Source organism: Myotis lucifugus, unplaced genomic scaffold, assembly GCF_000147115.1.
Source record: "Myotis lucifugus unplaced genomic scaffold, Myoluc2.0 scaffold_313, whole genome shotgun sequence".
NCBI lineage: Eukaryota > Metazoa > Chordata > Mammalia > Chiroptera > Vespertilionidae > Myotis > Myotis lucifugus.
In genome coordinates this window covers 1,019,952-1,047,601 of record NW_005871361.1, presented here as the reverse complement: position 1 = coordinate 1,047,601, position 27,650 = coordinate 1,019,952, and the positions used below count along the sequence as shown (strand labels likewise).

The 27,650-nt window shown below is 47.7% G+C and overlaps 2 protein-coding genes across 5 annotated transcripts in view; one reads left to right on the top strand and one right to left on the bottom strand.

The window, feature by feature from the left end:
- The first annotated feature begins 1,177 nt into the window (after positions 1 to 1,177).
- On the top strand, positions 1,178 to 17,010 carry PLEKHB1 (pleckstrin homology domain containing B1). 3 transcript variants are annotated; one of them, XM_006100467.3, is made up of 8 exons: positions 1,183 to 1,307; positions 2,540 to 2,615; positions 4,203 to 4,355; positions 4,484 to 4,586; positions 5,635 to 5,674; positions 9,820 to 9,924; positions 15,163 to 15,274; positions 15,771 to 17,010. In XM_006100467.3, the coding sequence occupies exons 2-8, from the start codon at positions 2,579 to 2,581 to the stop codon at positions 15,908 to 15,910; spliced, it is 690 nt and encodes a 229-aa protein (XP_006100529.1). In that variant the 5' UTR covers positions 1,183 to 1,307; positions 2,540 to 2,578; the 3' UTR covers positions 15,911 to 17,010. The 3 variants fall into 3 exon arrangements, with proteins under 3 accessions (XP_023619802.1, XP_006100529.1, XP_023619801.1); XM_023764034.1 differs by lacking the exon at positions 9,820 to 9,924 and having other exon boundaries at positions 1,178 to 1,307; XM_023764033.1 differs by lacking the exons at positions 1,183 to 1,307; positions 9,820 to 9,924 and adding an exon at positions 1,366 to 1,643.
- A 2,706-nt stretch (positions 17,011 to 19,716) lies between these two features.
- RAB6A (RAB6A, member RAS oncogene family) overlaps positions 19,717 to 27,650 on the bottom strand; it is a 48,279-nt gene continuing 40,345 nt past the window's right edge. For both annotated transcript variants that reach the window (XM_006100464.3, XM_006100463.3), the window contains exons 7-8: positions 24,034 to 24,100; positions 19,717 to 21,727 (exon numbers count right to left, since the gene is read on the bottom strand). In XM_006100464.3, coding sequence (XP_006100526.1) covers positions 21,663 to 21,727; positions 24,034 to 24,100 — 132 coding nt within the window. In that variant the 3' untranslated portion in view covers positions 19,717 to 21,662. The remainder of the gene's footprint in view (positions 21,728 to 24,033; positions 24,101 to 27,650) is intronic.

Sequence of the window (27,650 nt, the reverse complement as noted above, 5' to 3'; positions counted from 1 at the left end):
GACCCGGTCATCCAATGCCTTCGTGTTATATCCTTGCAACCCCTGCAGCTTCATCGGCTACCGCTCCCCATGCCCTCCACACCCCTGCACTCTACTTGCCAAACGCAGCTAAATGCTGGACACTCTTTTTTAATCCTCATCCAAGGACATGCTTAGAGAGAGAGAGAGAGGGAAACATCATCGGTTGCCATCACTATGTGTGCTTTCACTATGTGCCCCAACTGGGGATCGAACCCTCAACCCAGGTATGTGCCCCAACGGGAAATGGAACCCGCAACCTTTCCGTGCACAGGAGGAAGCTCATCCCACTGAGCCACTCTGGTGTGCCGCACACTCTCTTAAACTTCCTTGGTTAGTGTGCACATGAGTCTCCTAGGTTTCCTTCTCGTCCTTCAAAACCCTTCTCGGCCTCCTCTGGGAATCCTTGCCGAACGTCTTGGGCAAAGCCAGGCTCTTCTTCCCCATTGTTAAATCACACCCTCATGGTGTGTTCACGTTGTCTCCCCAGCCAGACTGGAAGCTGGGAAAGAGAAGGGCCTTGTCGGATGCCTCTCTGCGTCCTCCGCCAGTGCCCAGTGTAGTGCCAGTACAAACTGAACACTTGGGTTGCGGGAAACGAGTTAAGTCGGCTCGCGTGAATTGCGCGTACTCCGCGGGAGCCGTCTTAAACTCGGTTCATATAGATTTGCGGTGGAGTGCGGGAAACGTGTAAACTCGGGCCGATTGTAACTGCGTATTACCAAATATTTCATTTCAATCGAACCCATACTTCAAAAGATATAGGCATTTTAACGCGCCATCTTATATTTTGGCGGGAAATTCACCCGACACCGTAGTGTGAATATTGAGAAAACATGGTAAAACCAGGAGCCTGGCTTCTCCTTGCAGCTTTACTTTTTTTTCCCCCCTAGAAAATGAGTTCAAGATTCTTAGAAAAAGTTATTTCATGATAAGTAAGTGAACAAACAGCAAAACAAAATCGCAGGTGCGGCCTTTCACCTGTGCTCCGGGTCAGACTAGGGCACCACCCAGGGGCGGTTGCGCACTGCTGGGTTCCAGAGCGGCAGACTACAAGTCCCAGAAGACCTTGTGACAGCACGGCTCTCCACGCCACGCCCCCTCCCAGGGGGTAAGGCGGGGCCGGAGGGCGGGGCTCAGGGGCAGCGAGTCCCGGGCCGGGCGTGGTCTGGAGAGTGATCTGCCCCAGTAGCTCTGGGGCGCACACAGCGCAGGCGCAGCGGGTTGGGTGGCAGCAGCATCCAGTAGCGGCTGTCTTGGCAGCAGCATCCTGCAACAGGTGTAGACAGGTGGGTGCATCGGGGGAGGCTGGAGAGGGAGTTTGCTTGCACCTGGCCCTCTTGTCTTACCTGTGTCAGGGCTTGGAGGTGGGAGGGAGCGGCAGGAGAAGCAGGGACAAGGCCGGGCCTGCCAGCCCAGGTGTGCCAGCCCTTGCTACGCAGCAAGTGGGGGAGGGGCAGAGGCACCTGATCGCAGGTAAGTTGTCCTTAGGAATAGAGTACACCTAGATTCCAATCCAAGTTCCATCACGTACATGAACAAGTCAATGTATTTATCTCTCCGTTTGTGGATCTGCAAAATAGGAGTAAATATCCTACTCGTCTAACAGTTACAGTTGGGACAAGGTAAGGTGGTATAGTATGTGCAGTGGTTCCCAAACTTTGCTGCACGTTCAATCGGCTAGGGATCTTTTAAAGACTATCAGTGCTTGCTTCCCACCCCCAGACATTCTGAATTAGTTTTTAATTGAGTATGACCTGGGCATCTGGAGTTTTAAAAGCTCCTGCTGGTATAATGGTTAGAAGCTAGGACTGCTGGGTGTGAGTCCTGGCTCCCTTGCTTACTAGTCAAGTGGGTCTGCACAAATGACTGGACCTCTCCCTGCCCCAGTGTCCTGGGTGTAACAAGGTTCGTGGTGAGACTTCAATAAGGTAATAGACAAAAGCACTGAGACGTGTGCCTGGCACAGTGCGCAGTCAGTCAGCTGCTGTGGAACCATTATTTTATGCGCTTTATGAACGGCTCAGATGAGGTTCAAGTGTGAGGAGGCTTTTCTTATTACGAAGGTCCCTTGTTTTTTGCTGTGATTCTAATATTCTGTGCTGCCAGCATTTCAGAATCCCAGGGTTTCTAACATGTTATGAGGTACTCACTCCAACCTCTACCTGCCTCACAGTCACACCTCTACAGGTATAGAAAGAAAGGCCAGGAACAGGGGACCTGGCCAGGGTTATGGAACTGAGATTGGAATCCAGACTCCTGACCCCACTCCCACCCCAGCACAGTGGTGGCTGCTCTGCTGACCCCACAGGACAGTGCTGCCATTCTCTGCCTGGAGCAGAGTGGGGAGCAGAGTGGGGAGGAGAAAGGCAGGCTTGCCTTGTTTGTTTACTGACACTCCTTTAAACCTTCCCTGTTCCCTCGGTGGTTCCCCCAGGGAGGACAGGGCTGGGGGCTTCTCTCCCCGGAGCTGCTCTGGAACTGCTGATGAGGCCTGTGTGTCTTGTGGCTCCTCTGACAGGTCCCGCCTGACTCCGTCCTGGGAAGTCCTTTTGAAGAAATGGCCCTGGTGAGGGGTGGCTGGCTGTGGAGACAGAGTGAGTGACCCTGGCCAAGCCTCGTGCAGGGGAAGGAGTGAGGAAAGTGGCTTATTGGGCCTGCCACAGTGAACCCTTCTCCCAAGAAATCAGGCCCTTTTAAAAAAAATAATAATAATAATTAAAAATATATATTATATATGTTTTTTATTGATTACTAGCAGTGGTTCTCAACCTTCCTAATGCAGCGACCCTTTAATACAGTTCCTCATGTTGTGGTGACCCCCAACCATAAAATTATTTTCGTTGCTACTTCATAACTGTAATTTTGCTACTGTTATGAATCGTAATGTAAATACCTGATATGCTATATGTGTTTTCCGATGGTCACGACCCACAGGTTGAGAACCACTGGATTAGAGGGAGAGAGGAAGGGAGAGGAAGAGAGAGAAATAGAGACAGACATTGATGTGAAAAACATCGATCAGTTGCCTCCCGTACACATCCCAACCTGGATGAAACCCAGAACCCCAGGAATTGAACTGGTGACCTTTGGGTGCACGGGATGACACTCAACCAACTGAGACACGTGGCTGGAGAAAACCAGGCTTTTTATCCTCCCCACCTTTGTCCATGCTTCTCCCTGTGCCTGGAACGTCCTTCCTATTCCTGACTGCCTGGCAAACTTCTACTTATTCTTCAAGACCCAGCTCAGATGTCCCCTTCTGTGAGGAGCCTTCTCTCACTTTTCCTCTAACCCCCACCCCAGCCCATGCTGCAACACCAAACTGGGTTAGAGGCTCACCTCTCTGATCCCCAGTGCCTCATCCACACCTATTATAGCATCGCTCTCCCTATAACTGTCTTTACCTGTGGGTGTCATCTCCCCCCACCCTCCACTCCATGCAGGCCCCAGACTGTGAGCTCTTCAAGGGCAGAGACTGGCTTCGATCCTCTGTGTGTCCACACCACCCCAGCCCATGGCTGGTCACATAACAAGGCTCAGAACAACATGAAAAATGCTCCTGTGCTTTGGAACCCATAAGGCTCTGAGAAGCTCTCTTATGTCTTTGCCCTTTCTGTTAAGATTGACAGTCACAAAGTCTGGAGCTAGGGCTTCCAGACCCACGCTCTGACCAGAGTCATGATCTTAGCAAGAGCTCTTCTGAGCTAGGAGCCCCCTAATCCCCTCCATGACCTATTCTCAGTTCATTTGGTTCAGGAAACACTGAGTCCAGGTCCAGCTGTGGACCCTGCCTCCCCCCCCCCCCATCTGATGGAAGAGGCAGACACTACATGAATGACCATCACACAAGTCAGAGATAAGAGCTAAGACAGAGGCTTAGGGTAGGGAGAAGTCTTTGCCTTTAAAGAGACTTGGGGGATTAGCCTTGGAAGCCCTCAAGGGAGGAATCAGATCACTCACTTGCCATTCAAAATGTTTATGGAGCCCCTGCCATGTGTTAGGCCTAATGGGAGGCAATGGGTGAGCAAGACAGAAAGAGGACCTGTCGTCATTTCGGGGGATAGACAAGGGTGGTTGCAACTCCGAGGGACGGGCCAGGGGACTCAGGGAGCCCATCCAGGGCTCTGGCCCCCAGCAGGCCCTGCGGTCAGCCTGCCTGGCGGGTCTGGAATATTTCACAGGCTCGATCCTTCGCCGCTGGAAACGGAACTGGTTCGCTCTGTGGCTGGATGGGACCCTGGGCTACTACCACGATGAGAATGCGCAGGACGAGGAGGACCGTGTGCTTATCCGCTCCAATGTTCGCAACATAAAGATCGGCCAAGAGTGCCAGGGTGAGAAGCCCTTCCTTTCGGGCACTGTGACTATGGGTACGGCCCTCCCATTGTGTCTGTCCGAGAACACATGCGTTGCAAGGGGCCTGTGCCCCATGGGGACCCCTTATCTGTGTGTCTGCCTTTAGATGTGCAGCCCCCAGAGGGCCGGAGCCGAGATGGGCTGCTGACTGTGAGTCTCCGGGAAGGCTCCCGCCTGCACCTGTGTGCGGAGACTCAGGATGACGCCATGTGAGTTGCTCCCAGGAGAGGATGGGATGGTATCCTAGGGAGTGTGATCAGCTGCCTGCTCCTCGCTGGGACATTAGGAAGAGGGGACAGACAGACCAGTCAGGTTGGTGGGGGCTGGAGGAGTGGATTTGATGGCCCATGGTGATTGGTAAGGTACCCCGTTGGACTGTTGGGGGAGGAGTGTGCACACCTGCCTCAAGTGTGTGGCCCCTGATCATTCAGAGTCAGGTCTTTCGCAGTCTCTGAGGTGAGCCCTCACTTAGGAGTGATACAAAGGAACAGAGCCCTGTGGCATCCTCAAAGGACCCTCCTTCTGAGATGATGTCCTGGTTGGAGACTGATCTGAGGAGCGGACCCTGACCTGCCTAACAGAGGCAGCCTGCCATACCATGGGGCCCCCAATGTCAGACTCAGGTCCTCACTGTGAGACTGGGTGTATCTCCAGGCACCGGCTGCTCACACATTCTTTCCCTTCCTACCCTCTGGCAGAGGGTCAGGTGGCCTTTGCATTGTAGGAGAGTAAATGAGATGGGGTGTGTGGGAGTGGGGGAAGCTGAGCTCTGGGTAGACAAAGCACAGAGCTGCCTTGTCCACCCGACAGGTGCCATGGCAACCAACAAAAGCCCAATTGTCCTGTGTCCACTGGGCCTTTCCAGGGCTCTGGGGTCAGAGTGTTGGGGAACTGTTTGTAGGTTTTGGATGTGGGAGGGGGGGCACTGCAGCTAGAGTGACCAGCCTAGGCATGTCAGAATCTGAAGGCCCCGAAGAGACCCCCATGCCCAGTTGTCTGTTGTCTACATGGGGAAACTGGACCTTCTAAAGGGTAAAAACTATGGACTACGAATGAATTCCGAGGTTCCAGCTCAACTGAGGGCTCTGTCCATGTGACTGGGGCAGGGGAGGGGGTCACCTTTGTATGTTCAAAGGATCTTACCCTCCTCCCCCAAAGTGGGGCAAGAGTCTGGGTGAGGGAATTAAATCTAAAATGTAGGGGCTCATCCCCCTTCTTCCAACCCTCCCTCATAGTGTGGTGGGGTTTGCTTTGCAGAGCTTGGAAGACTGCGCTGCTGGAGGCGAATTCCACCCCGGTGAGCCCCCATCCCCTCTTTCTCTCCTCCCCACCCCTACCTGCCATGGAATCATGGGTGATTCAGACTCGGTCTCCGCCTGCCAGGAGTTCTCAATTCCCATATACAGTCAAACCTTGGTTTTCAAACGACTCCCATCTGGGACAATTTGGTTCATGGGAAAAATGTCTCGGTCCTTGAATAAAACTTCAGTTCTGGCCCTGACAACCCTTTCATGCTGATACATCAGCATGCCAAAATGCATCTCTCAGGCCACAAGCAAAGGAGAGAATTGGAGTCTACTGCTAAACCTTGCATTGTTAACAAGGAAATTGTGCTGTGAATATTTTTTGTAGGTTTTTTGTTGGTTGGTTGGTTTGTTTTTGCTGGCAAAATGGACAACTAGCACAATTTTAAAACATAAAGGGGCCATCAAGAGTGCTAATGTTGCTAGGGGTGTGAAAGAAACAATGACCACAGGCCACTGAAGAGTTAGAAAAATTGTTGATTTGGATAAACAAAAAGCAGTTAGCCAGTGACAGCATTTTGAGGCAGCAACATGTGATGAAAAAGGGAAGATCACATGCTGACTTCCTGAAAGGCCCCTGGAAAAGTGCTACAAGTGGTTCACGGAAGGCGAGTAGGGGTTCAATAAATGTAAGAAAAGAAGTGTTTGTTTATAGGTTAAACAGTACATTAGACATGGACTGTATATAAGAAAGGTTAAAACAGGGAATCATGCCCTAGCCGGTTCGGCTCAGTGGATAAAGCATGGGCCTGTGAACTGAAGGGTCTTGGGTTTGATTCCCGTCAAGGGCATGTACCTCAGTTGCAGGCTCTTCCCTGGCCCCGGCCCTGGTCGGGGCTCATGCAGGAGGCAACCAATCAATGTGTCTCTCTCAAATCGATATTTCTCTCTGTCGTTCCCTCTCTGTTCCACTCTCTAAAAATCAATGAAAAAATATCCTCGGGTAAGGATTTAAAAAATAAAAATAAAAAATAAAGTAGCTGTACCATTTAAAAAAAAATAAGCAAACAAACAAACAAACAAACGGAATCATCTGGGGGTCTGGAACAAATTAATTCAATTTACATTATTTCTAATAGGAAAAAATGATTTGGTTTTTGAACAAATCGCTTTCTCGAATAGCCTTCCAGAATGACTTAAGTTTGAGAACTGAGGTGCCACTGTATGTGAGTGAATTGACTTGTGCAGACTCTGATGCCCTGAGTCTCAAGTAGGAAAGGACAGAAGATGGTTCACTGGTGCTCAGAGGAGGGGGAGAGAGGCCTCCAAGAAGGGGATGGCATGTGAGCTGGGGGAAAGGAACTGTCTTTTATTGAGCAACTATTATGTGCCAGGTGCGGTACAGATGCAATTCCAGCTATTCCTCACATCAGTCCTCTCTGCAAATGATGACTGAGTTTCATTCATGTACACAGCAAACGTTTACTGACTTTCTACTACATGCCAGGCACTGTGCCAAGGGCGAGGGATCAGAGGTGTGCTCCGGAGATGTGGGCCCTGCCCTCCTGGACTCAGCCTACTGGGAAGCCAGATGTGAAGCAACTAATTATACGGTTGTTTGTTCCATTGCAATGGTGGCAACTGCTCTGATAGAGACATGCAGTGTACATTCAGTTTGTGACCACCCTGGAGGCCTGATTCAGATGGGAGTTCAGACAAGGCTTACACTGAGACCTGAAGTATACACAAATAGACTGGGTGAAAGGGGTGGGGTGGGGTGAATGGAACAGCTTTCCAGGAAGAGGGAACTGCATGTGCAAAGGCCCTAGAGCAGCGGTTCTCAACCTGTCGGTCGAGACCCCTTTGGTGGTCGAACGACCCTTTCACAGAGGTCGCCTAAGACCATCCTGCATATTAGATATTTACATTACGATTCATAACAGTAGCAACATTACAGTTATGAAGTAGCAACGAAAATAATTTTATGGTTGGGTCACAACATGAGGAACTGTATTTAAAGGGCCAGAAGGTTGAGAACCACTGCCCTAGAGGGATTAAGACTTTGGCAAGTTGAAGAACAAAAAGAAGGCTGGGTGGCAGGAGCTCAGGGAGTGAGAGGGCAGTGGGGAAGGAGGGTTGGCAGGGCATGGCGGGCTGTGTTAAGGATGTGTTTCTCCGAAGAGCATCAGGAAGTCATTGAAAGTTTTTAAGCAGAGGGATGGCACGAATAGGTCAGACGAGATTTGTATTTTTAAAAAGATAGTCTGGCTGGTAGGTAGGAGATGGATAGTAGAGGGTAAAAGTGGATCCTGGAGACCAGTTAGAAGGCTGGGACAGTGTCCAGGCGACTGGCTGGAGGACTGGACTAAGGCCTTGCTGGCGGAGACAAGCTGACGAGGATAAGGCATGTGTAAGAGGTAGAGCCAACAGAACTTCATGAGGTGTGGGTTTGAGGAGCTGTCCAAAGCCCCTAGCTCAACAGTGGCCCAACTTACCTTGACCCCCATCTGCCTGTCTCCAGATTCCGTGCTTGCTCCTCCTATCTGTGGTACAGTGGAGTCCTGCTCATCTTGAGAGGCAGTCCCTGGGAAGTAGCAGGGAAAACGGGGGTGCATTTAGAAACCCCTTCAGACCTGGTATAGATATAAAAGGTCTTAATAAAACATAACATTAAAAAACATGCCGAAACCGGTTTGGCTCAGTGGATAGAGCGTCAGCCTGCGGACTGAAAGGTCCCAGGTTCGATTCCGGTCAAGGGCATGTACGTGGGTTGCGGGCACATCCCCAGTGGGAGATGTGCAGGAGGCAGCTGATCGATGTTTCTCTCTCATCGATGTTTCTGACTCTCTATCTCTCTCCCTTCCTCTCTGTGAAAAATCAATAAAATATATTTAAAAAAAACAAACAAACAAAAAAAAAAACAAAGAAACCCCCTTAGGCATCTGCTGGTAGGGGGTGGTGTTTTCAGCCCCATTGTACAGATAGGGAAGCTGAAGTTCAGAGGGAGTGATGTGTCCAAAGTCTCGTCATTTTAAGTCAGTGAAAAAGCCTGTATTGGAATCCAGGTCAGTGTGAGATTTTGAGTGAAATTGCATGAGCAGAGGCAGGGAGGTGACATGTGCATGTGTGTGTATGTGCGCACGTGTGTATCAGGGCCAGGGGTCTGGCCTGGCCGGAGGGTAATGTGCGGAGGGAAAGATGACCTCTGAGGAGCTAGGTCACAAAGGGCCTTAAAGTCCAGTTAAAGGAACTGAACTTTACCCCAGGGTTGTGGGGAGCAGTAAAGGTCTCTAAGCAGGAAGGAATGTGGTCAAACTTTGGGGAGCAGACTCACGCTTCTGGGTGAAGGCTGGATTAGAGGAAGCTAGGGGTGAGGAGGCTGGGCAGTGGTCAGTAGGACGGAGGTGGAGGGACCCCAGTTGGGCTAAACTGGCTCTGAGCTCCAAATCCCCCTTATACAGGGCAAATCAGTCCCTCCTGAGAGACGCAAGGAAGGAGGTGAGAGCTGACCGTTCTGCACTCTGTGACTCTATGAAGCTGCCTTGACCCTTCTCTTCCTGCCCGCCTTCCTGCTGCTCTGCTTACCACACCTCCTTCTCTGACCCTCTACTCCACCCCCCACTGCTCTACACACACACACACACACACACATCCCTCCGGTCCCAGAGCTTCTCAAGGGGGGTGTGTTTGTGTCTCTGTGTCTTTGTACCAGTGTCTGCCTGTCTCTGCGTGTTCATGCCTGTGTGGGGGCTTCTCTGTCTTGTACCTATGCAGGAGTGACCTGCACTTTATCTCTTCTCATGCTGCAGGTTTATACCCTGCTCTGGGTGGGGGTTCTAGGGAACACAGGGCCAGGGGCAAGGCTGGGGGGCCAGTGAGGGGGCAGGTGGCTGGAAGGGCAGGTCATAGCTGTTTTGTCCTCCCTGGAGATGGGAGCCTCAGCAGCCTGAAACACGTGAAGGTGGGCTAATTCTGGAGAGATGCTACTGATCCTTCTTTTCTGAGTAACTTTGGCAAAATCACCCCCCCTCCCAGGCTCCCCCCTTTACCATGGGTGAGGAGGAAGAAGACACCCCAGCCCCTGCCCAGCTGGCAGAGGGCTCTGGTAGGGCCTATTAAGAACTGTGAGTCTCTCCAGATGTAGAGAGCCTCTGATAACTCCTTCCTCCCCCTTCTTGGGTTTCTGTGGCCTGAGCAGGCCCCAGCTGGAGCCACCGTCCCTCCCAGAAGCCGCCGGGTTTGCCCCAAGGTCAGGTGTGTGACCAGCTCCTGGAGCCCCTGTAATGTTGAGAGGCGAATCTGGGTAAGTGCTGACTTAGCCCTTCTTGCCTCCATCCTGGCCACCAGGATGTGCCTCCCAAACTGGGCCTGGTCACATCCCTTCCTGGCTCACAAACATTCCTTGGCTCCCGTCATCCATCGGACACCAACCACAACCCTGCTTTCAAGGCCTCGGGATCTGGCCTGAGCCAGTCTTCTCTACACAGGCCCCTCATCTCCTGTGCTCCAACTGCTTTGCTGTACCCTCTGTCCTGGCTGCTCTAGACCTTTCTTCCTTCCCAGCCTTTGCACATGCTGTTCTCTCTGCTGTGAAAACCCTTAGTTTCCATATTCACTTGACAAACTGATGTGTATCCTCTAAGACCCACTCCAAAGGCTGCCACCTCCTCAGGGAGGACTCCCAGGCCTCCAGGCATCGTCACTCCCTCCCACATCCCACTGCACTGATGCGCAGCACTGTCTTCATTCTGCCTGGTTTCCATCCTGTTTATTTGTCTTTGTTCTCTCATGAGACCTGGAACGTCCTCCAAGGCAAGGACCTGGTCTGATCAGCTCTGCCCTATGGAGCCTGGCACAGTGCTGGGTATACAGCAGGTCAATGACTACTCAGTGATGGAGAGAGAGTCTATTTTGACCCTCCTTATTCCTGGTGCACAAGGTCAGGCACAAGTAGGCCCAAGGCAATGTGTACTGAATGAGCAAACAAGTGAATGAACAAAGGGAGGGAGGAAGAAGTGAAAAACCTATTATGGCATATTATCATTTATTCCCTATCTGTCTCCCTGCACACCCCCCGTGTTTCTGGAATGCAGGATTTAGGGATGAATCCTCTCCCCAGTGCTCAGCCAGGGCACGGGGGGGGGGGGGGGGGGCCATAGAGTACCTGTGGTCTTATAGTCAACTGTGAGCTCCTTTTCTAGCACAGCGGTGATCAGTGTGGTTGTGCATTAGAATCGCTTAAGGACTTAAAAAAAAAAAACAACCCGGAAATGTTCAGATCTTACCTCTGGATGCTCTAATACCACAGGTTTGGCTTTTGGAAATCTGGTTTAAAAATTTCTCTTGGTGATTCTAATGTACAAGAACCACTGAGCCCAGAAGTACTAGGACCAGCCAGTTGCTTAGACGTGGCTCTGCTGGATTCTCACTGTGGCTCAGGAGTGAGCAGTGTAGGACTGTCCCTGTTTACAGACGAGAAAATTGAAGCTCTGAGAGGTCATAACTTGACCAGGGTCACTTAATTAATTCATCAGTAGCAGGGCTTGGACTTCCAGCCCAGTATTCTGAGGATCTGCCATTCCCAAACTATGATTCAAGTTTGTTTACAGTGGGGATTCCAAAAAATAGGATATAAAAGATTGTAAACCTCCTTGGTCAGTGTTGCTCAGTGGTGGAGTGTCAGTCCATGGACCAAAGGGTCTTGAGATCAATTCCCGGTCAAGGGCAAGTACATGGTTGCAGGTTTGTTCTGGCCCCGGCCAGGGGCGTGCAGGAGGCAACCAATTGATGTCTCCTCACATTGATATTTCTCTCTCTCTTTCCCCATCCCTCCCATCCACTCTCTCTAAAGAAAAAAAAATTTTAAATAAATGAAAAAAATATCCTCGGATGAGGATTTTTTAAAAAGGCTGTGAATCTTTAAAATATTACAATAAGTACACAACAGTTTTTCTGAGGGAAGGGATCTATTTTCATATAACCTGAATCACATGACCCTGCCCCCACTCATAAAAGGGTCTAGGCCTGCAGAGAGGGGAGGACCAGGAATCGAGTCCTTTGGTTCTTCTGTCCATGAGGTCTCGGGGGATCCCCTGCTCCGTTGCCAGGTGACCCACATGACTTTACCTCTGAGCCTCCCAGGCCTGGAGAGTAGAAACAGGAGGCCCACAGGGACACAAAGTGGTGTTTTCCATTCTCTCCAGGGCCTGACAGGGCCACTGGCTTCCTGTGCAGCTGCAGAGGTATACACTCTGGACCTCAACTTCCCTACCGATAAAATTCGGGATCTGAGTGCTTAGATCTCTCTAGCCCCTTCTAGGCTTGGAGCTCAAATCCTGGCCACCCCCACCAGAAATCCCTATTGGATCACCCTTGGGGAAGGAGCACAGTGAGGGAAGTCACTTGAGACTGAGCTTTGTTTGTCTGAGTCTCCTGCATTGCCCTGGGTCTGGTCATTGTCCCTAACTTGAAACTGGATTGATTGGATGACCTTAGTTCCAGTCTGACCCTGTATTTGATTCACTTGAGATATATTCAGTATATTCAGTATATTAGGCACCTACCTGTTCCAATCAGGCCTGGTTAGACCCAGGGGCTGCCTTTGGTGGTGATGAGAGGGTGTCTACAAGTCTGATGAGAGAGATTCACACTCACAAACAATGACACTACCAAGTGACTGGTGCTTTGCTGTGATGAGGAAACTCTAAGGCCAGTGAGTGCCCAGATGGGAGCCCACCAGAACCTGAGGTTCAGGGAGAGTAATACTGGAGTTGACTCTGAATGACAGGTTAGGTAGTTGAATAAAAAAAGGTGAGGAAGGCAAGCTCCCCATCATTGGGAAATGGCATGGAGAACTCCCCTTTACAGCTAAGCTTGTGTTTTTTTAACCTCCTTGAAGTCTATATTTTATTTTTTTAAAATATATTTTATTGATTTTTTACAGAGAAGAAGGGAGAGGGATAGAGAGTCAGAAACATTGATGAGAGAGATCGATCAGCTGCCTCCTGCATGCCCCCCACCGGGGACGTGCCCGCAACCAAGGTACATGCCCTTGACCGGAATCGAACCCGGGACCCTTCAGTCCGCAGGCCGACGCTCTATCCACTGAGCCAAACCGGTTCGGCTATATTTTATTTTTTGTTAATCCTCACCCAAGGATTTTTTCTTCTTCATTCATTAATATTTATAGAGTGGAAGGGAGGAGGGAGGGAGAAAGAGAGAAAGAAGGAGATAAAAAATTCATGTGAGAGAGACACATCAATTGGTTGCCTTCTGCACCTACCCTGACCCAGTCGGGGATGGAACCTGCAACCTAGGTATGTGCCCTTGACCGTGAATCAAACCCAAGACCCTTTGATGCATGGGCCAACATTCTAACCACTGAGAAACACTGGCCAGGGCTACAGCTAAACTTCTTGAAAGAGATGTCATGATATGTTGGTTCCATCCCTCACCTCTCAGTCATTCTTTAATTCCCTATAGTCTGGCTTCTTTTCCCAATCACTCCTCTGAAAGCTATTTTTTTTCAAGGTCACCCACAGCTTCCCAGTTGCCAAAACTAATGGCTTATTCTCTTGGCACTGGCCAAAAAGATGGACAGAAGAGCATATTTAGAAGATAAAGTCATGTGACCTGTTGGCTGATATGATGTGGAAGATGAGTGTGTGAAGACAAGGGTGCCAACATGATGTCTTGGTTTGAGTGCATAGTAGTGGCATTTAGAGAAAAGAATTTACAGAAGAGCAGGTTGCGGGGGATGAAAGGATGATAAAATCACTTTGAGATGGGTGGAGTTTAAGACACCTGGACTTCAAAGGGGAGTTGGACCATTCAGGTGTGAAGCCCAGTTAGAAAGAGATATAGGGTGGAAGGGTGGCCAAGGAGGAGCCAGGAGAGAAGGGGATTCTGCCCCCTCTCCAGGTCTGCTCTCTGTAGGTAAAATGAGAGGCTTGGACTAGGAGCTACCATTTAATTCAGCATATATTCTTAGCATACACTAGACCAGTGGTTCTCAACCTTCTGGCCCTTTAAATACAGTTCCTCATGTTGTGACCCAACCATAAAATTACTTTCGTTGCTACTTTATAACTGTAATGTTGCTACTATTATGAATCGTAATGTAAATATCTGATATGCAGGATGGTCTTAGGCGACCCCTGTGAAAGGGTCGTTCGACCGTCAAAGGGGTCGCGACCCACAGGTTGAGAACCCCTGCACTAGACCCTGCTGGTGACACACATCAGAGTCCTTGCCTATGGGTAGCTTACATTTGGGGTGCAAGCAGGAAAGGCCCAGAGGAAGGCTAGGAATAAGAGGCACAAGCACAGCTCACAGAGAACTCAGAAAGGATTCTTTCTGAGCCCAGAAGGGCTTCCTGGAGTGGGTGACTTTTGAGTTAGGCTTGGAGGGGTTAGTAAAAATCTAATGGGGAACAAAGGGGGCAGGGACTGCATTCCTCCCCCCCGGAGAACATTGGCCATTTTCTGAGCCTCCATCCCTTGCTCTGTGGTGATGTGGAGATAATAATGACTGTGGTAAGGAACAGAGGAGGTAACTGTGAACACCTCCCTCAGGCCTGGTACATGGTGGATGCTCAATAATACTTTAATTACTTCCTTTCCCTACTGGATCAATTCCATTCCTTCCTCCCCAACCCTCTTTTTATTTCCTGGCCTGGGGCTTGGCCAGGACTCCCTCTCCATGACTAGGAGAGTAGAGAAATTCATCGGGTTTCTCTAAATCAGTGGTTCTCAACCTTGGCTGCACATTAGAATCACCTGGGAATCTTTTTAAAATCCTGATTTCTGGGCCTCATCCTCCGGAAATTCTGTTTCTTTGTTACTAATGTTGTGGCCCCACCCCATAACAAAGAAACAGAATTTCTGGAGGATGAGGCACAGAAATCAGGATTTTAAAAAGATTCCCAGGTGATTCTAATGTGCAGCCAAGGTTGAGAACCACTGCTCTAAGTGGAATCTTTGGAGAGCTGCTAGCAAATATCAGACTATCTATGAAGGAAGTTGGAAGCCATGGAGAATTATTTTGAACATGGTTTTTAAGTATGTTTTAATTGATTTTTTTTTTAAGGGTGAGGGAGAGAGAGACATCAATAAGAGAGAACTATCAATCGGCTACCTCCTACACACCCCCTACTGGGGATCAAGCCCGCAATCTGGGCACCTGCCCTGACCAGGAATCACACTGGTGACCTCTTGGTGCATGGGATGACGCTCAGTCCACTAAGCCACACCAGCCGGGCACCATGGAGAATTTTTGATTTGGGGAGTGCTAGGTGGGAGGCCAGGGCAGAACATGGCCTCACGAGGACCTGGATATAGAGGCTGAGCTTTAGAATACAAGGACCCTGGCCTGGTGGAGAGGCAGGGCTTTTCTCCATGAGTTTGCTGGTCCCTGGGGACCCATTTCTAAACTTGGGGAGGCAGCTCCATGGGTCCAGAGGGGGTTGAGCTGGGTGTAGTGGGTACGGGACCAAACCCGGGCCAGGGAATTCCCAGGCAGCTAACCTGGCAGGGCTCCCCAGGTGCGTATCTACAGCCCGTACCAGGACTACTATGAGGTGATGTCCCCCAACGCGCACGAGACCACATATGTTCGAAGCTACTACGGACCGCCCTACGGACAGCCCTACCCAGGTAAGTTTCTGGCCCGCCCAGCTTCCTGCTTCTATCCAGGGCCAGGCCCGAGTCAGGCCCCACCCTTTTAGTGACCAAGGATTTCTCAGGCAGAACCCTCCACAGGGCCCTCCCCATCCCCAAACGCGGACTAGCACTTGGATCGGAGCCCCTTCCCATCCCAGGGCGGACTCACATCTCCAGGCCGCCTTTTTCTCAGGCCGCTCAATACCCGTTCCTGAGCTGGTAATGACCCCTGGTGGCTAATGCGGGAATGGCTCCCCCCAGATGTGGTCTGGAGGTTCTTAGAGATCCCGGGGTTTCCTCGCCTTTCCATCCTAGCCCACGTCCACAGCAGACCCAAGGCCTGGAAGCCGTGGGCGGGCCGCACTTCTTTCCCACGTTAAGGCCTCAGTTTCTCCGACTCGGGAACAGAGCACTGGGCTCAGCGCCTTACTTTGGGTCGGGCTCTGCTCCCTCGTCTGAATTCTCCGGCTCGCAACGGCTCTCTCCGCAGGCCCCGGAGGCGTAACGCACGTGGTAGTGCGGGACGATCCCTGCTACAGCTCGGGAGCCCCGCTGGCCATGGGCGTGCTCGCGGGGGCGGCCACCGGTGCGGCGCTGGGCTCGCTCATGTGGTCGCCCTGTTGGTTCTGAGCCCTGAGACTCAGCGCGTGGACCCTGCGCATAGTTTACTCCTTGCCCCACCCCTCCACCCAAGCCCTGCCCAACTTTGGCCTCTTCCTCTCAGCCATGCGAAGCTTGGATCTCCCCCTCCTACTCCCCACCCTCAACCCCAACAAGGGAAGAAGCTACCATCCGAGGCACAAACGTTAACTAAAATCCTTGTCTCTACTGCCAGACACCCCAGAAATCCATTATAGGCACATGGATATATTTGCCCCAAACACAACAGGGCACAAAAAACAACTGTGGCTTCAAGTTTCCCAGGTGCTGGAGACACAGAAGTCAGGTTCTTCCTGTGGTGGCTCCAGGCCTGGTGGGGGGAAAACAGCTGTACACACTTGACAATGCAGAGTTATCAGTCCTTTGACAGTAAGAGGGCAGAGAGTAAGGAATGCAGGATAGAAGTAAGGTTGTTGGCAAGAGTGCAGAGCCATGACCATCATGGCATATAAAAGGGCTGGGGGGGGGGGGGGGAGGCAGGGGTCAGATCATTATACCCCTCTAGGTTAAGAAGGTTGCTGAGTAAGGGGGAGATGTGAGGTTTCTTCAGAGGAAGTTTCATAATAAATGAAGATATTGCCTGTTGTTTTTTTAACACATACCAAACCCAAAACACTGTACATTTAGCCCCATCCTTCCCACTACCAGCTTACTGGGTTCCCTGTTCCTTCAGTGTCCAGAAAACACCTGTTTCCCACCTGTTTGGGACCTCCAGCCCTAGGATCCTCCATCAGGAAATGCATTTCTGCTCCCCAGAGGCTTGGCCCTGTGCCCACAGCTGTGGCTATCACCCTCTTAGGGTTTGTCTCCTCCTTCACTCTGGGGAAGATGGCAGTGTTCACTTCTGGGGCATAATCTACCTTTGTCTCAGCTCAGAAGGCCCCCCCACATGTGCCTCCCTGCTGGTTGTCCGGTAGTCTCCCCATTTGGTCTCCTTCCAGTCTCCTGTCCCAATCACCACAGAAATGCTAATGTTCCTGCCCAGTAGCCAGAGTAGCCTGCAAAAGTTTCCCTGTAGATAGGGGCTCCAGTGCCCTGCTGCAGAGACTAATAAAGATGTGTTGGCTCTAGCCCTGGCTCTGGCTCTGTTTGTTCTCCCTGGGCCCTGTCCCCCTAGGGACCCCAGGGCCTAGGTCATCTCCATGACTCAGCACCTACGAGTGCTTTCTCTGGTGTAGTGAGAAGTGTGGGTTGTGAGGTCAGGTAGAACTCGTGAGAGCATGTTAGCTGAGCAGTTTGGGGCAAATAACCTTTCTGATTCTTGCTTTCCCTCCCCCGCCCATAAGGTAGCAAGCTGAAGTTGGCTATCCCTGAGGGCTCAAGAGAGAGGCTATTATCAGGGTGTCTGTCACCTGAGCTAATGGGTGAGCCTGCTTTCTGAGAGTTCTGTAGTGTTGGGGTCTTTCCCAATACGTTCTCGTCCTTCTACAGTGAGTTGGTCCCAGAGACCAGGTTGTCAGGGAAGGAAATACAACCATCTTGCATCAGGCCTTTTGAGGCTGCAGGTGATCTGGGAAAGATGGTCTAAAACAACAGGGCTCTGAGAAGGGATGGGTGCTGTCTGAAAGGAAAGTTAGGGCACTGTTCCCAGAAGTAGGATAAACAGATGTGAGATGGGTGGCAAAAACCTCAGGTGTCCACTTCAGCCATATTCCCAGATACATCAACTGAGAGGAGGGAGACGTCAACATCGATTCAATGAGGTAAGAGAGGAACACAGTGCCTCTGAGGAGGAGGTATCCAACTCTAAGGGAACTGGGGAAAGCTTTGGGAGAGGAAGTAAAAATTCTGGGTGAACCTTGCAGAATGAGTAAGAGCTTGCCAAGTACAGAAGGGAGAGCTTTCCACACAGAAAGAACAGATGGAAGAAATGGCATGAACAAAGGCCCTGGAACACATTGGCCTTGAGAGCACTATGAAGTTCAGAAAACAGTCTGTTGTCACAGCAAGTTGTATGGTGAGAGGGGGTGGTGAATGTGGCCAGGTTATAAAGAACCTCCCACAACTGGGTTTAAGGGCTCTTTTCTTTGTGCCTCTACAGCTTCAGGGTTACCATTTGCCATCATCCTGATAACACTATGGTTCTTAACACTCACCCCACTGTACAGGGCAAGAGGGATGCAAATGGATGCTCCAAATGCAGTTCGCTTCAAAATCTCTCCACTAACAGTATTGCAGCATGAATTTTTATCTTCCAGCTGTCCAACAATTATAAAATTACTAGAGGCCCAGTGCACAAATTCATGCACAGGTGGGGTCCCTCTGCCTGGCCGGCGATCGGGGCCATCTCGCCCAGTCCTGCTCAGGGCCGATCGGGGTGGCCGGCTGGGAGGAGGAACCACGGGAGGTTGGCTGTGGGAGTGCACTGACCACCAGGGGGCAGCTCCTGCATTGAGTGTCTGTCCCCTGGTGGTCAGTGTGCGTCATAGCTACCAGCCGGCCAGCCTTAACAGTCGCTTAGGTTTTTATATATATAAACTAGAGGCCTGGTGCACAAACATTTGTGCACTGGGAGGGGGGGGGGCCCCTCAGCCAGGCCTGCACCTCTCTCAGTCCAGGACCCCTCGGGGATGTCCACCTGCTGGCTTAGGCCCGCTCCCCGGGGAATTGGGCCTAAGCTGGCAGTCAGACATCCCTCTGGCAGCCCAGGAGCCCTTGGGGGATGTCCAACTGACAGCTTAGGCCAGTGGGCCTGAGCCGCAGGACATCCTTAGCGCTGTCAAGAAGGTGGGAGAGGCTCCCACCACTGCCACTGCGCTCGCAGCTGTCAGCTCAGCTTGTGGCTGAGTGGAGCTCCCCCTGTGGGAGCACATCAACCACCAGGGGGCAGCTCCTGCATTAAGCATCTGCACCCTGGTGGTCAGTGCATGTCATAGCGACCTGTCGTTCAGCCATTAGGGTCAATTTGCATATTACCCTTTTATTATATAGGATTCTTGAAGAGAAACATTAACCCTCACAGACAACACAGTCTAATCTGGAGGTGCCCCATGAACCACATCTGGCTCACCCATTTGTTTGGTCAGCACAGTATTTTTACCGATTTTTAAATTAAAATGTGATACCACTATACACCCACCTAAATTTCTAAAGGTGAAAAAGGCAACATTAAATACTGATATATTTTTATTGATTTCAGAGAGGAAGGGAGAGGGAGAGAGAGATAGAAACATCAATAATGAGAGAGAATCATTGACCGGCTGCCTCTGGCACGCCCCTTATGGGGATTAAGCCCACAACCTAGGCATGTGCCCTTGACTAGAATCGAACCTGGGGCCCTTCAGTCCGTAGGCTGACACTCTACCCACTGAGCTAAACCGGCTAGGGCTTAAACTACTTTTCTTAATACATCCTATTATTGCCTCCATCAGTGGCCCTGTTTTTCAAGTTGCAGCCACTCTCCCTCACTTTTTGTTGTTTTATTTTCCTGGATTCTATGTTCCCCTTTATAGTTCTAGAGAAGAAGTAGAAGCACATGTTAATTTACAACCTTGGCAGGAATGGGAAACCAAGTCAATAATTGTTTTCTTTTGTATTTTATTTATATATTTTTGGCAGCAAAATTGTGTTTATTTAAAAAAAAAATCTGGTCTATGAATACATTTTACTGCTTCAGTTGAAGAACCCTAAGCTAAATCAAAATACCAATATTAAAAGCAGCATACTGGTTACTACTGTCTTAAAGATACATAAAAAGAATCAAATGCTACAGTGTAGGAAATCAATCACCCCCATGTCAGAAATCACAACTTCTTTCAAATAAAGAATATGACCCATTTGCCATATTGAATTGATATTTATTTCAGGACATGCCATGTCAAAATAAAACAAAAGAGTCAACCCTTGCCTTTAACAATAATATTGTTTTATAAAAGCACTTTACAACTCCATCCCATCTTTGAGTATAAGTTACTGGTATGTGGGCTAATGATTATCTTAAAACATTTCTCTATTCAGACCCATTATCAAGTGCTCTCTGAATATTAGAAGGTGATAATAAATGGGAAGTGGAGGAGGAAGAGGAAAGAGAGGGGAATAAGGTTCTCCCAGTTAAGGGTTTTGTTGTAATGAGGGGATGAGGAAGTATGAAGATACTTTTGTTTTTTTCCATTTTTATACTGTGTTAAGTAATGCTTACAACATAAATTCAGCAGGCTTTTCCCGAGCCATAACTCAGAAAATTTCTTCCTGCAAATAATGTATTTACAAACGTGTTTAACTTACACAGCAATCTCACAATAACTAGTAAAGATTGAAATGGTGCACTCCTAGTATATTTGTTTGCAGTGTTTTAAGGGAAATACATATTGCCATGGTGATGAAGCTCTAAATAGATTAAACAAAACATCTAATAATTAAAAGTAGTTTTAATAAAGGCAAAGAAATAAATATCACCAAAGAAAGAAGATTAATTGTAGCTTAAATATAAAACTAAATTACTAGTTAATTAACCAAACTATACAATAGATCTAATAAAAAGCAAAACCAGCCTGAAAGACCCAACATTTAAAAAAGCTAAAAAATAAGGCATAAATCTGCAATAATATTGAGTTTTATTTCCATTCTCTCTTATCCTCTTCTGTGTATGCTTTTCCAGATCTGCCTCTAGGGGCTTATTAAGAAAACCTGCCATTTTCAATCTGATCCCAAATATCCTGAGCAAAGTATTTGCTATTCTGTTAAGGATTCTTTTGTTGGTAAGCTTTAGATATCATCATTTCTACTGGATATAGTAGTTTTGACCAAGGTGCCAAATTTAAATTCTTCCACTGGTTCTTAAAGGAATTTTATTTCTATAGTGCCTTGCCTGCACAGCATTAAAAAAAAAACCACAAAAAAAAACAGGAGAAATCTATTGCTTAAAAAAATTCTTTTAAATAAACAGAAGAACTCTATTCTGACAATTTTAGAATCTTGGAAGAGACAGTTCATTAGAAAAATTAAATATAAAAAAACCTGTTCTGTTTTACTTTTCTCTCCCAGAATCTAACATGTGAAAGTGTCATTAGTTTTGGTCAGAAATAAATTTTTTGTTCATTACTTGTAAGTACTATGTTCATTAGGACTCATTTTAAAGATGCACCAGAACACTTATTTGAGTACTGCCTACCATGATAATTGAGTTTTGACCTCAAATAAAGTCTAAATAATTTACTTCAGTGCTCAAGAATAATTTTGGACATCTTGACCCAAGGCCTAAAACAAGTGGTATCACTAAAATTTAAAGATAATTCCAATGAGCTTGGTCTGACTGATGCTTTGCCACCTCTTGTTTGTTTTTAGGAGTGGAGAGTAAGAATAGGAAATGGGTAAGGGAGAGATGAAAAAAGCAGGGAGAGGTCAAGTAGGTAGGCAAATGCTGCTGTGAACAGCTATTCCTTAACCAAGCCACATACTGTTGAGATTTCCATCATTTTGAAGTGCATTATCATAACATTAAAAAGGAAAAAAAAGTTAAGAAACTGTATCTAATGTTTAAAATGATCACTGGAATATGCTGGAATTGTTTGACTTTTTGTAAAATATAAATAATATAGACACTGACTTTTTTGTGCTTGTGAAGCTAATAGATCATCTCCACGAGACAGGCAGCAATGAAGAATTGCAATACGTTATTACTGAAGGGAAAAGGTTCAAGCCAATATTCACACTGCAGTCAATGAAAGAGTAAGGGGGCCAAAGCAGTGAGCTTCTGGAGAAAAGTTGAAGAGGCCAAGAGGGATTAGCAGGAACAGCCTCCTTCGCTGACTGGTTGATCCTGAGGCTTTTCCAGTTTTATGTCAATCACTGAAACAAAAGTTAAGGACCTATAAATGGGAAAGTACAATTCCAATTCTGCTCAACACTGATATCTCTGGCAACCCCTCCCTTCCATTCCTACTAACAGACACTACTTTCTATTTAGCTAGCTCACCATACAACAAAGTGCTCTAATAATATAAACTTGCTTATATTCTACTATATGCAGCCAGGGTCAGAATAAGGTTAACCTCTCTATTCATGGGATTTATCCTAAGGAAACTGTTCTACAGGAACAAGAAACCCTATTAAGATGATGTTCCTTATGGAATTATCTATAATAAAAATCTGAAACTAGCCTACAAGAGAGTTCCAACAACAGGGAGAGAATTTAATAAATGATGGGGACTTAATTCTGTGGAATACATTATGCTATTAGAAGTAATAATGGCTTAGAAAACATAAAACCTTTAGAAGAGGGATGCGCTGAACACAAAGTGCTTAAATTCTATGGCTTAATAAAAATGTCTGTATATGGAAAAACACTAGAAGATAAATATACAACAAATAATGAAAATATCAAAATTCAAAATCTTTTGAAAAAAATTGATATTTGATGTGCTTCATTATGTTCTGTTTCTGAAAGCAGAAGCCACAATAAAGTTCCAAACAGAGTTATTTCCTGCCTAGGCCAAATAGAAAACTTGAATGTTAGAAAAAGCAGGGGAGGAAAATATGATACATACTATGGGGTAAATGTACAGAGTCAATAGGAGTAAAATTTAAGAAGGCTGGGCCCTGGCCGGATGGCTCAGTTGGTTGCAGCATCTTCCCGTACACCAAAAGGTTGCAGGTTCGATCCCCGGTTAGGGCATATATGGGAGGCAACCGATCGATGTTTTTCTTTCTCTCCCTTTCCCTCCCTCCCTTGCTCTCTAAAAATCAATAAAAAAACATATCCTTGGGTGAGGCTCAAAAAAGAAAAGACTGGATTTCTAAGAGTTCCCTGCTCATTAAAAATCAAGCAAGACTGTGGAATCTCAGTGGGGAGGTAGGGGAGAGTGGGTGGGTAGGAAAAGTTCAACCAAAGAACTTGTATGCATATATACATAACCCATGGACACAGACAATAGGGTGGTGAAAGCCTAGGGTGGGGCTAGGATAGAAGGGGTCAATGGGGGAGAAAAAGGGACATATGTTAACACTATAAACAATAAAGATTAAAAATAAATAAATAACCAAGCAAACGAATACAAATTCTCTCACTGATTAGTTGTAGTGAACAGCAGGGAGCAAGTTTGCACTTGGATAACCAGATCTCATCCTATATAATAAAAGCCTAATATGCAAATTGTCCCCTCAACCGGGAGTCCTTTCAGGAGTTCGACCGCTTGCTATGATGTGCACTGACCACCAGGGGGCGGCGTGGAACATGGCAGATGTTGGCGAAGCCATGCTGGCAGCGGGCCCCAATGGGTCCCAACAAGAGCGGGACCGGGGCAGATGATGGAGCACGTGAGTGGGAGGCGCCAGGCCAAGGCGGGTGTGAGCCACTGGTCACCAGGTGGGGGCCCGATCGCCCTGCCACCGCTGGGCTCCCAGGCGCTGAGGGAGCCAGGTGAGGACCCGATGCTGATCTGACTCCAGGGCAACCAGCAGCGGTGGTGCCGCCTGGCTCACTCAGCACCTGGGAGCTGGACAGTGGCAGGGTGATTGGCAGGGCAATTTGGTCCCCGCAGGCAGTGACCAGGAGGGGTGGTGGGGCTGCTGCCCTGCTTCCTCATCACCTGGGAGCTGGGCGGCAGTGGGGGCAATAGGGTGCGATCAGGTCCCGCAGGCTGCGACCAGCCAGGGTGGCAGGTGGCAGGGCCTGGCTCCCAGGTGCTGAGGGAGAAAGGGCAAATAGCAATATTAAAATATTTTTTCTGCCCTAACCGGTTTGGCTCAGCGGATAGAGCGTCGGCCTGCGGACTCAAGGGTTCCAGATTCGATTCCGGTCAAGGGCATGTACCTTGGTTGCAGGCACATCCCCAGTGGGGAAGTGTGCAGGAGGCAGCTGATCGATGTTTCTCTCTCATCAATGTTTCTAACTCTCTATCCCTCTCCCTTCCTCTCTGTAAAAATCAATAAAATATATTTTTAAAAATATTTTTTCTAATTATTTTCCTTTCAATGTGCACAAATCTATGCACCGGGCTACTAGTTTTGCTATAAAAAAACCTCATAGCTTCTATGCTCTTCAACCATCAATTTCTGACTATAAAAAGCAATGCCATAATATTCCTTAGCCAACCAAGTGGAGCTGTCAAGACTAGTGATAACAACAACGTTCTCTGATGAAACAGAAAGGATACTGTCTTCTCTGCTTCTGTCCTGTGTGCTTTCCATTCCAGGCAAAGCTGCTGCAACACGTCGGAAGAGCTGTGGAAAAGAGAGAAATGTGATAATTGGCAGGGAAAATTTAACAAATGGCATCAAGTAAAGGTGGATGACTACTGAATGCTGTGTTCAAGGATATAGCTTCTAGGTTATTCCTCATGTAGATCTTACCATGATGAAAGCATTTTACAGTATCTATTTAGCCCAGCCAGCATGGCTCAGTGGTTAAATATCGACCTATGAACCAGGAGGTCACAGTTTGATTCCCAGTCAGGGTACATGCCTGTGTTGTGGGCTCGATCCCCAGTGTGGGGCGTGCAGGAGGCAGCTGATCAATGATTCTCTCTCATCATTGATGTTTCTATCTCTCTCTCCCTCTCCCTTCCTCTCTGAAACCAATAAAAATATATTTAAATAAGTAAATAAATAAAATGTCTATTTAATACTGTATGAAAATCAGTATGCCAAATACAATGAAGTATAAAGACATGATCCCTGTTTTCCAACTGATGAGATTAGACATGAACAAACGGCTAAGAAATAAGCAGCAAAAATGTCATTTGAGTCATAAATGACATACTATAGCAGTGATGGTGAACCTATGACACGCGTGTCAGAGGTGACATGCGAACTCATTTTTTTGGTTGATTTTTCTTTGTTAAATGGCATTTAAATATATAAAATAAATATCAAAAATATAAGTCTTTGTTTTACTATGGTTGCAAATATCAAAAAATTTCTAGGAGAAACCAAGATGGCAGCATAGGTAAACAACGGAAAGTGCTGCCTCCCACAACAACTTCAAAAATACAACTAAAAGACAAAACGGACATCACCCAGAACTACAGGAAGGCTGGCTGAGTGGAAATTCTACAACTAGAAGGAAAGAGAAAAGCACACTGAGACTCAGAGGAGGTGCGGAAATAAAGTGCAGAGGTACGGAAGCGCACGCGGCAAGGCTGGCAACTGAGGATGCGGCTGTCTTTTTGAATCGGGAGGGAGACACAAGCCCCCGACTGCTCTGAACTCCAGTTCCGGGAAGTCTCTGGGGACCCAGACTCATACGGGGCGAAACTGGACTGTCTGGCAGCGGGCAGAACTCGGAACTCGAGGGCGGCTTTCTCTCAGAGGTGCTTGCAGCGACCGGGACACTGAGACGCGGGGCCTCTTAGGGCAGCGCTGAGGATCAGCCATAGCTGTTTGCCCCACCCTGTTGATTCCCTGAGACCCCGCCACACCCAAGCTGTGGCAGAGGCTTTTGCATATGAATGCCCTGGCCTTTTGCAATCTGAAAATTATCTAACAAACTGCAGCTGGGCCAGACAGACCCAGAACTTCCAAGAAAAGGCCCAAGGCCCCACAGCAGCTTGCACTGCTTCACAACTGGGCCTCATCTGGGCACCTCCAAACCCCAAACAAGGAAGGGGAATCTGCAGATCTCTTCGTAGCTCCTGCTGGGTAGCCTCAGGCAGAGGCTAAATTAGCACCTCCTTAGATCCAAGAGCCAGTGTACCCAATGGTCAGAGTGGGACCATCCAGATTACAACTCCTCAGATCCATAAGGGACACACTCAGGGGGCAGACTCAGTGAGCACCAAAGCCCCACTGAAGCAAGTCTTGCCCCATAAGGGTGTCTTCAACACAGAAGTTCTCCCACCGTAGACACAACTGATTCTCACAGCCAATTGGCCTGGAGGTCAATTCCTCCCAGTGATACCTACAACAATCAAGGCTTAACTACATCAAGACTGTACACAAAGCCCACAAAGGGGTGCACCAAGAGTGTCCACCTCAGGTAATTGGGGAGGCTGAGACACTGGGCCCTATAGGACACCTAGCACACAAAGCCACTCTACCAACACAGGGAAGCAGCCAAAATGTGGAGACAAAGAAACAGGTCACAAATGACAGAAATGGAGGAAAGCAAACTACTGGATATAGAGTTCAAAACCACACTTATAAGGTTTTTCAAGAATTTTCTAGAAACCGCTGATAAATTTAGTGAGACCCTGGAGGATATGAAAAAAGACCAACTAGAAATTAAGCATACACTGACTGAAATAAAGAATAATATACAGAGATCCAACAGCAGACAAGAGGATCCCAAGAATCAAGTCAAAGATTTGAAATACAAAGAAGCAAAAAATACCCAACCAGAAAAGCAAAAAGAAAAAAGAATCCAAAAATATGAAGATAGTGTAAGGAGCCTCTGGGACAACTTCAAGCGTACCAACATCCGAATTATAGGGGTGCCAGAAGAAGAGAGAGGGCAAGATATTGAAAACCTATTTGAAGAAATAATAACAGAAAACTTCCCCTACCTGGTGAAAGAAATAGACTTACAAGTTCAGGATGCACAGAGAAACCCAAACAAAAGGAATCCAAAGAGGACCACACCAAGACACATCATAATTAAAATGCCAAGAGCAAAAGACAAAGAGAGAATCTTAAAAGCAGCAAGAGAAAGACAGTTACCTACAAGGGAGTACCCATACGACTGTCAGCTGATTTCTCAACAGAAACTTTGCAGGCCAGAAGGGAGTGGCAAGAAATATTCAAAGTGATGAATACCAAGAACCTACAACCAAGATTACTTTATCCAGCAAAGCTATCATTCAGAATTGAAGGTCAGACAAAGAGCTTCACAGATAAGAAAAAGCTAAAGGAGTTCATCACCACCAAACCAGCATTATATGAAATGCTGAAAGGTATTCTTTAAGAAGAGGAAGAAGAAAAAGGTAAAGATAAAAATTATGAACAGCAAATACATATCTATCAACAAGTGAATCTAAAAATCAAGTGAATAAAAAATCTGATGAACAGAGTAAACTGGTGAATATAATAGAACCAGGGGCATGGAAAGGGAGTGTACTGACAATTCTTGGGGGAAAAGGGGTGTGGGAAGAGACTGGACAAAAATCATACACCTATGGATGAGGACAGTGGGAGGCATAAGGGCAGAGGGTGGGGTGGGAACTGGGTGGAGGAGGGGAAAAAAGAGGAACAATTGTAATAATCTGAACAATAAAGATTTAATTAAAAAAAAATTTCTATATGTGACACAGCACCAGAGTTAAGTTAGGGTTTTTCAAAAGCTGACACGCCGAGCCCAAAAGGTTCGCTATACTGTACTATAGGAATACAGAAAAAGGACAGACTGTTCATTTAGTAAAACTGTATAGTGGCATTCCATTTTATAAAGGGTTAGGCTCTAAAGTCAGTATACATATAGTAAAAGTCAGTCTAGACAAAATTACCCTTGTCTTTCAGAAAACACTAGGTTAGAGACCAACACAGCACCTCTTAAATTAAATGCAGCTGGCTTCTCCTTTGTCACTGGAAAGAGCACCAGTAGACGTGGCTAGCTTGTATTTGAGGTATGATGTAATGAAAAACATCTTCAGAAGGAGAATCACACTCAAGTCTGGTGAGATACTCACTTTAGAGGCATGTGGGAACAGAAAAGACTAATGACTAAAGAAACAGCAGATTCATACTTATTTTGTTCCCAAACATAAGCAAATGCTCACTAGGTAGAATCCTATATAATAAAACCCTAATATGCAAATTGACCGAACAGCAGAACGACTGG

Bases quoted from the DNA above. Each gene is read 5' to 3' on its own strand.
- PLEKHB1 (XM_006100467.3), top strand. From the start codon at position 2,579: ATGGCCCTGGTGAGGGGTGGCTGGCTGTGGAGACAGA. The intron at 2,616-4,202 runs GTGAGTGACCCT...AATATTTCACAG, and splicing joins TGGCTGGCTGTGGAGACAGA to GCTCGATCCTTCGCCGCTGG. The intron at 4,356-4,483 runs GTGAGAAGCCCT...GTCTGCCTTTAG, and splicing joins GATCGGCCAAGAGTGCCAGG to ATGTGCAGCCCCCAGAGGGC.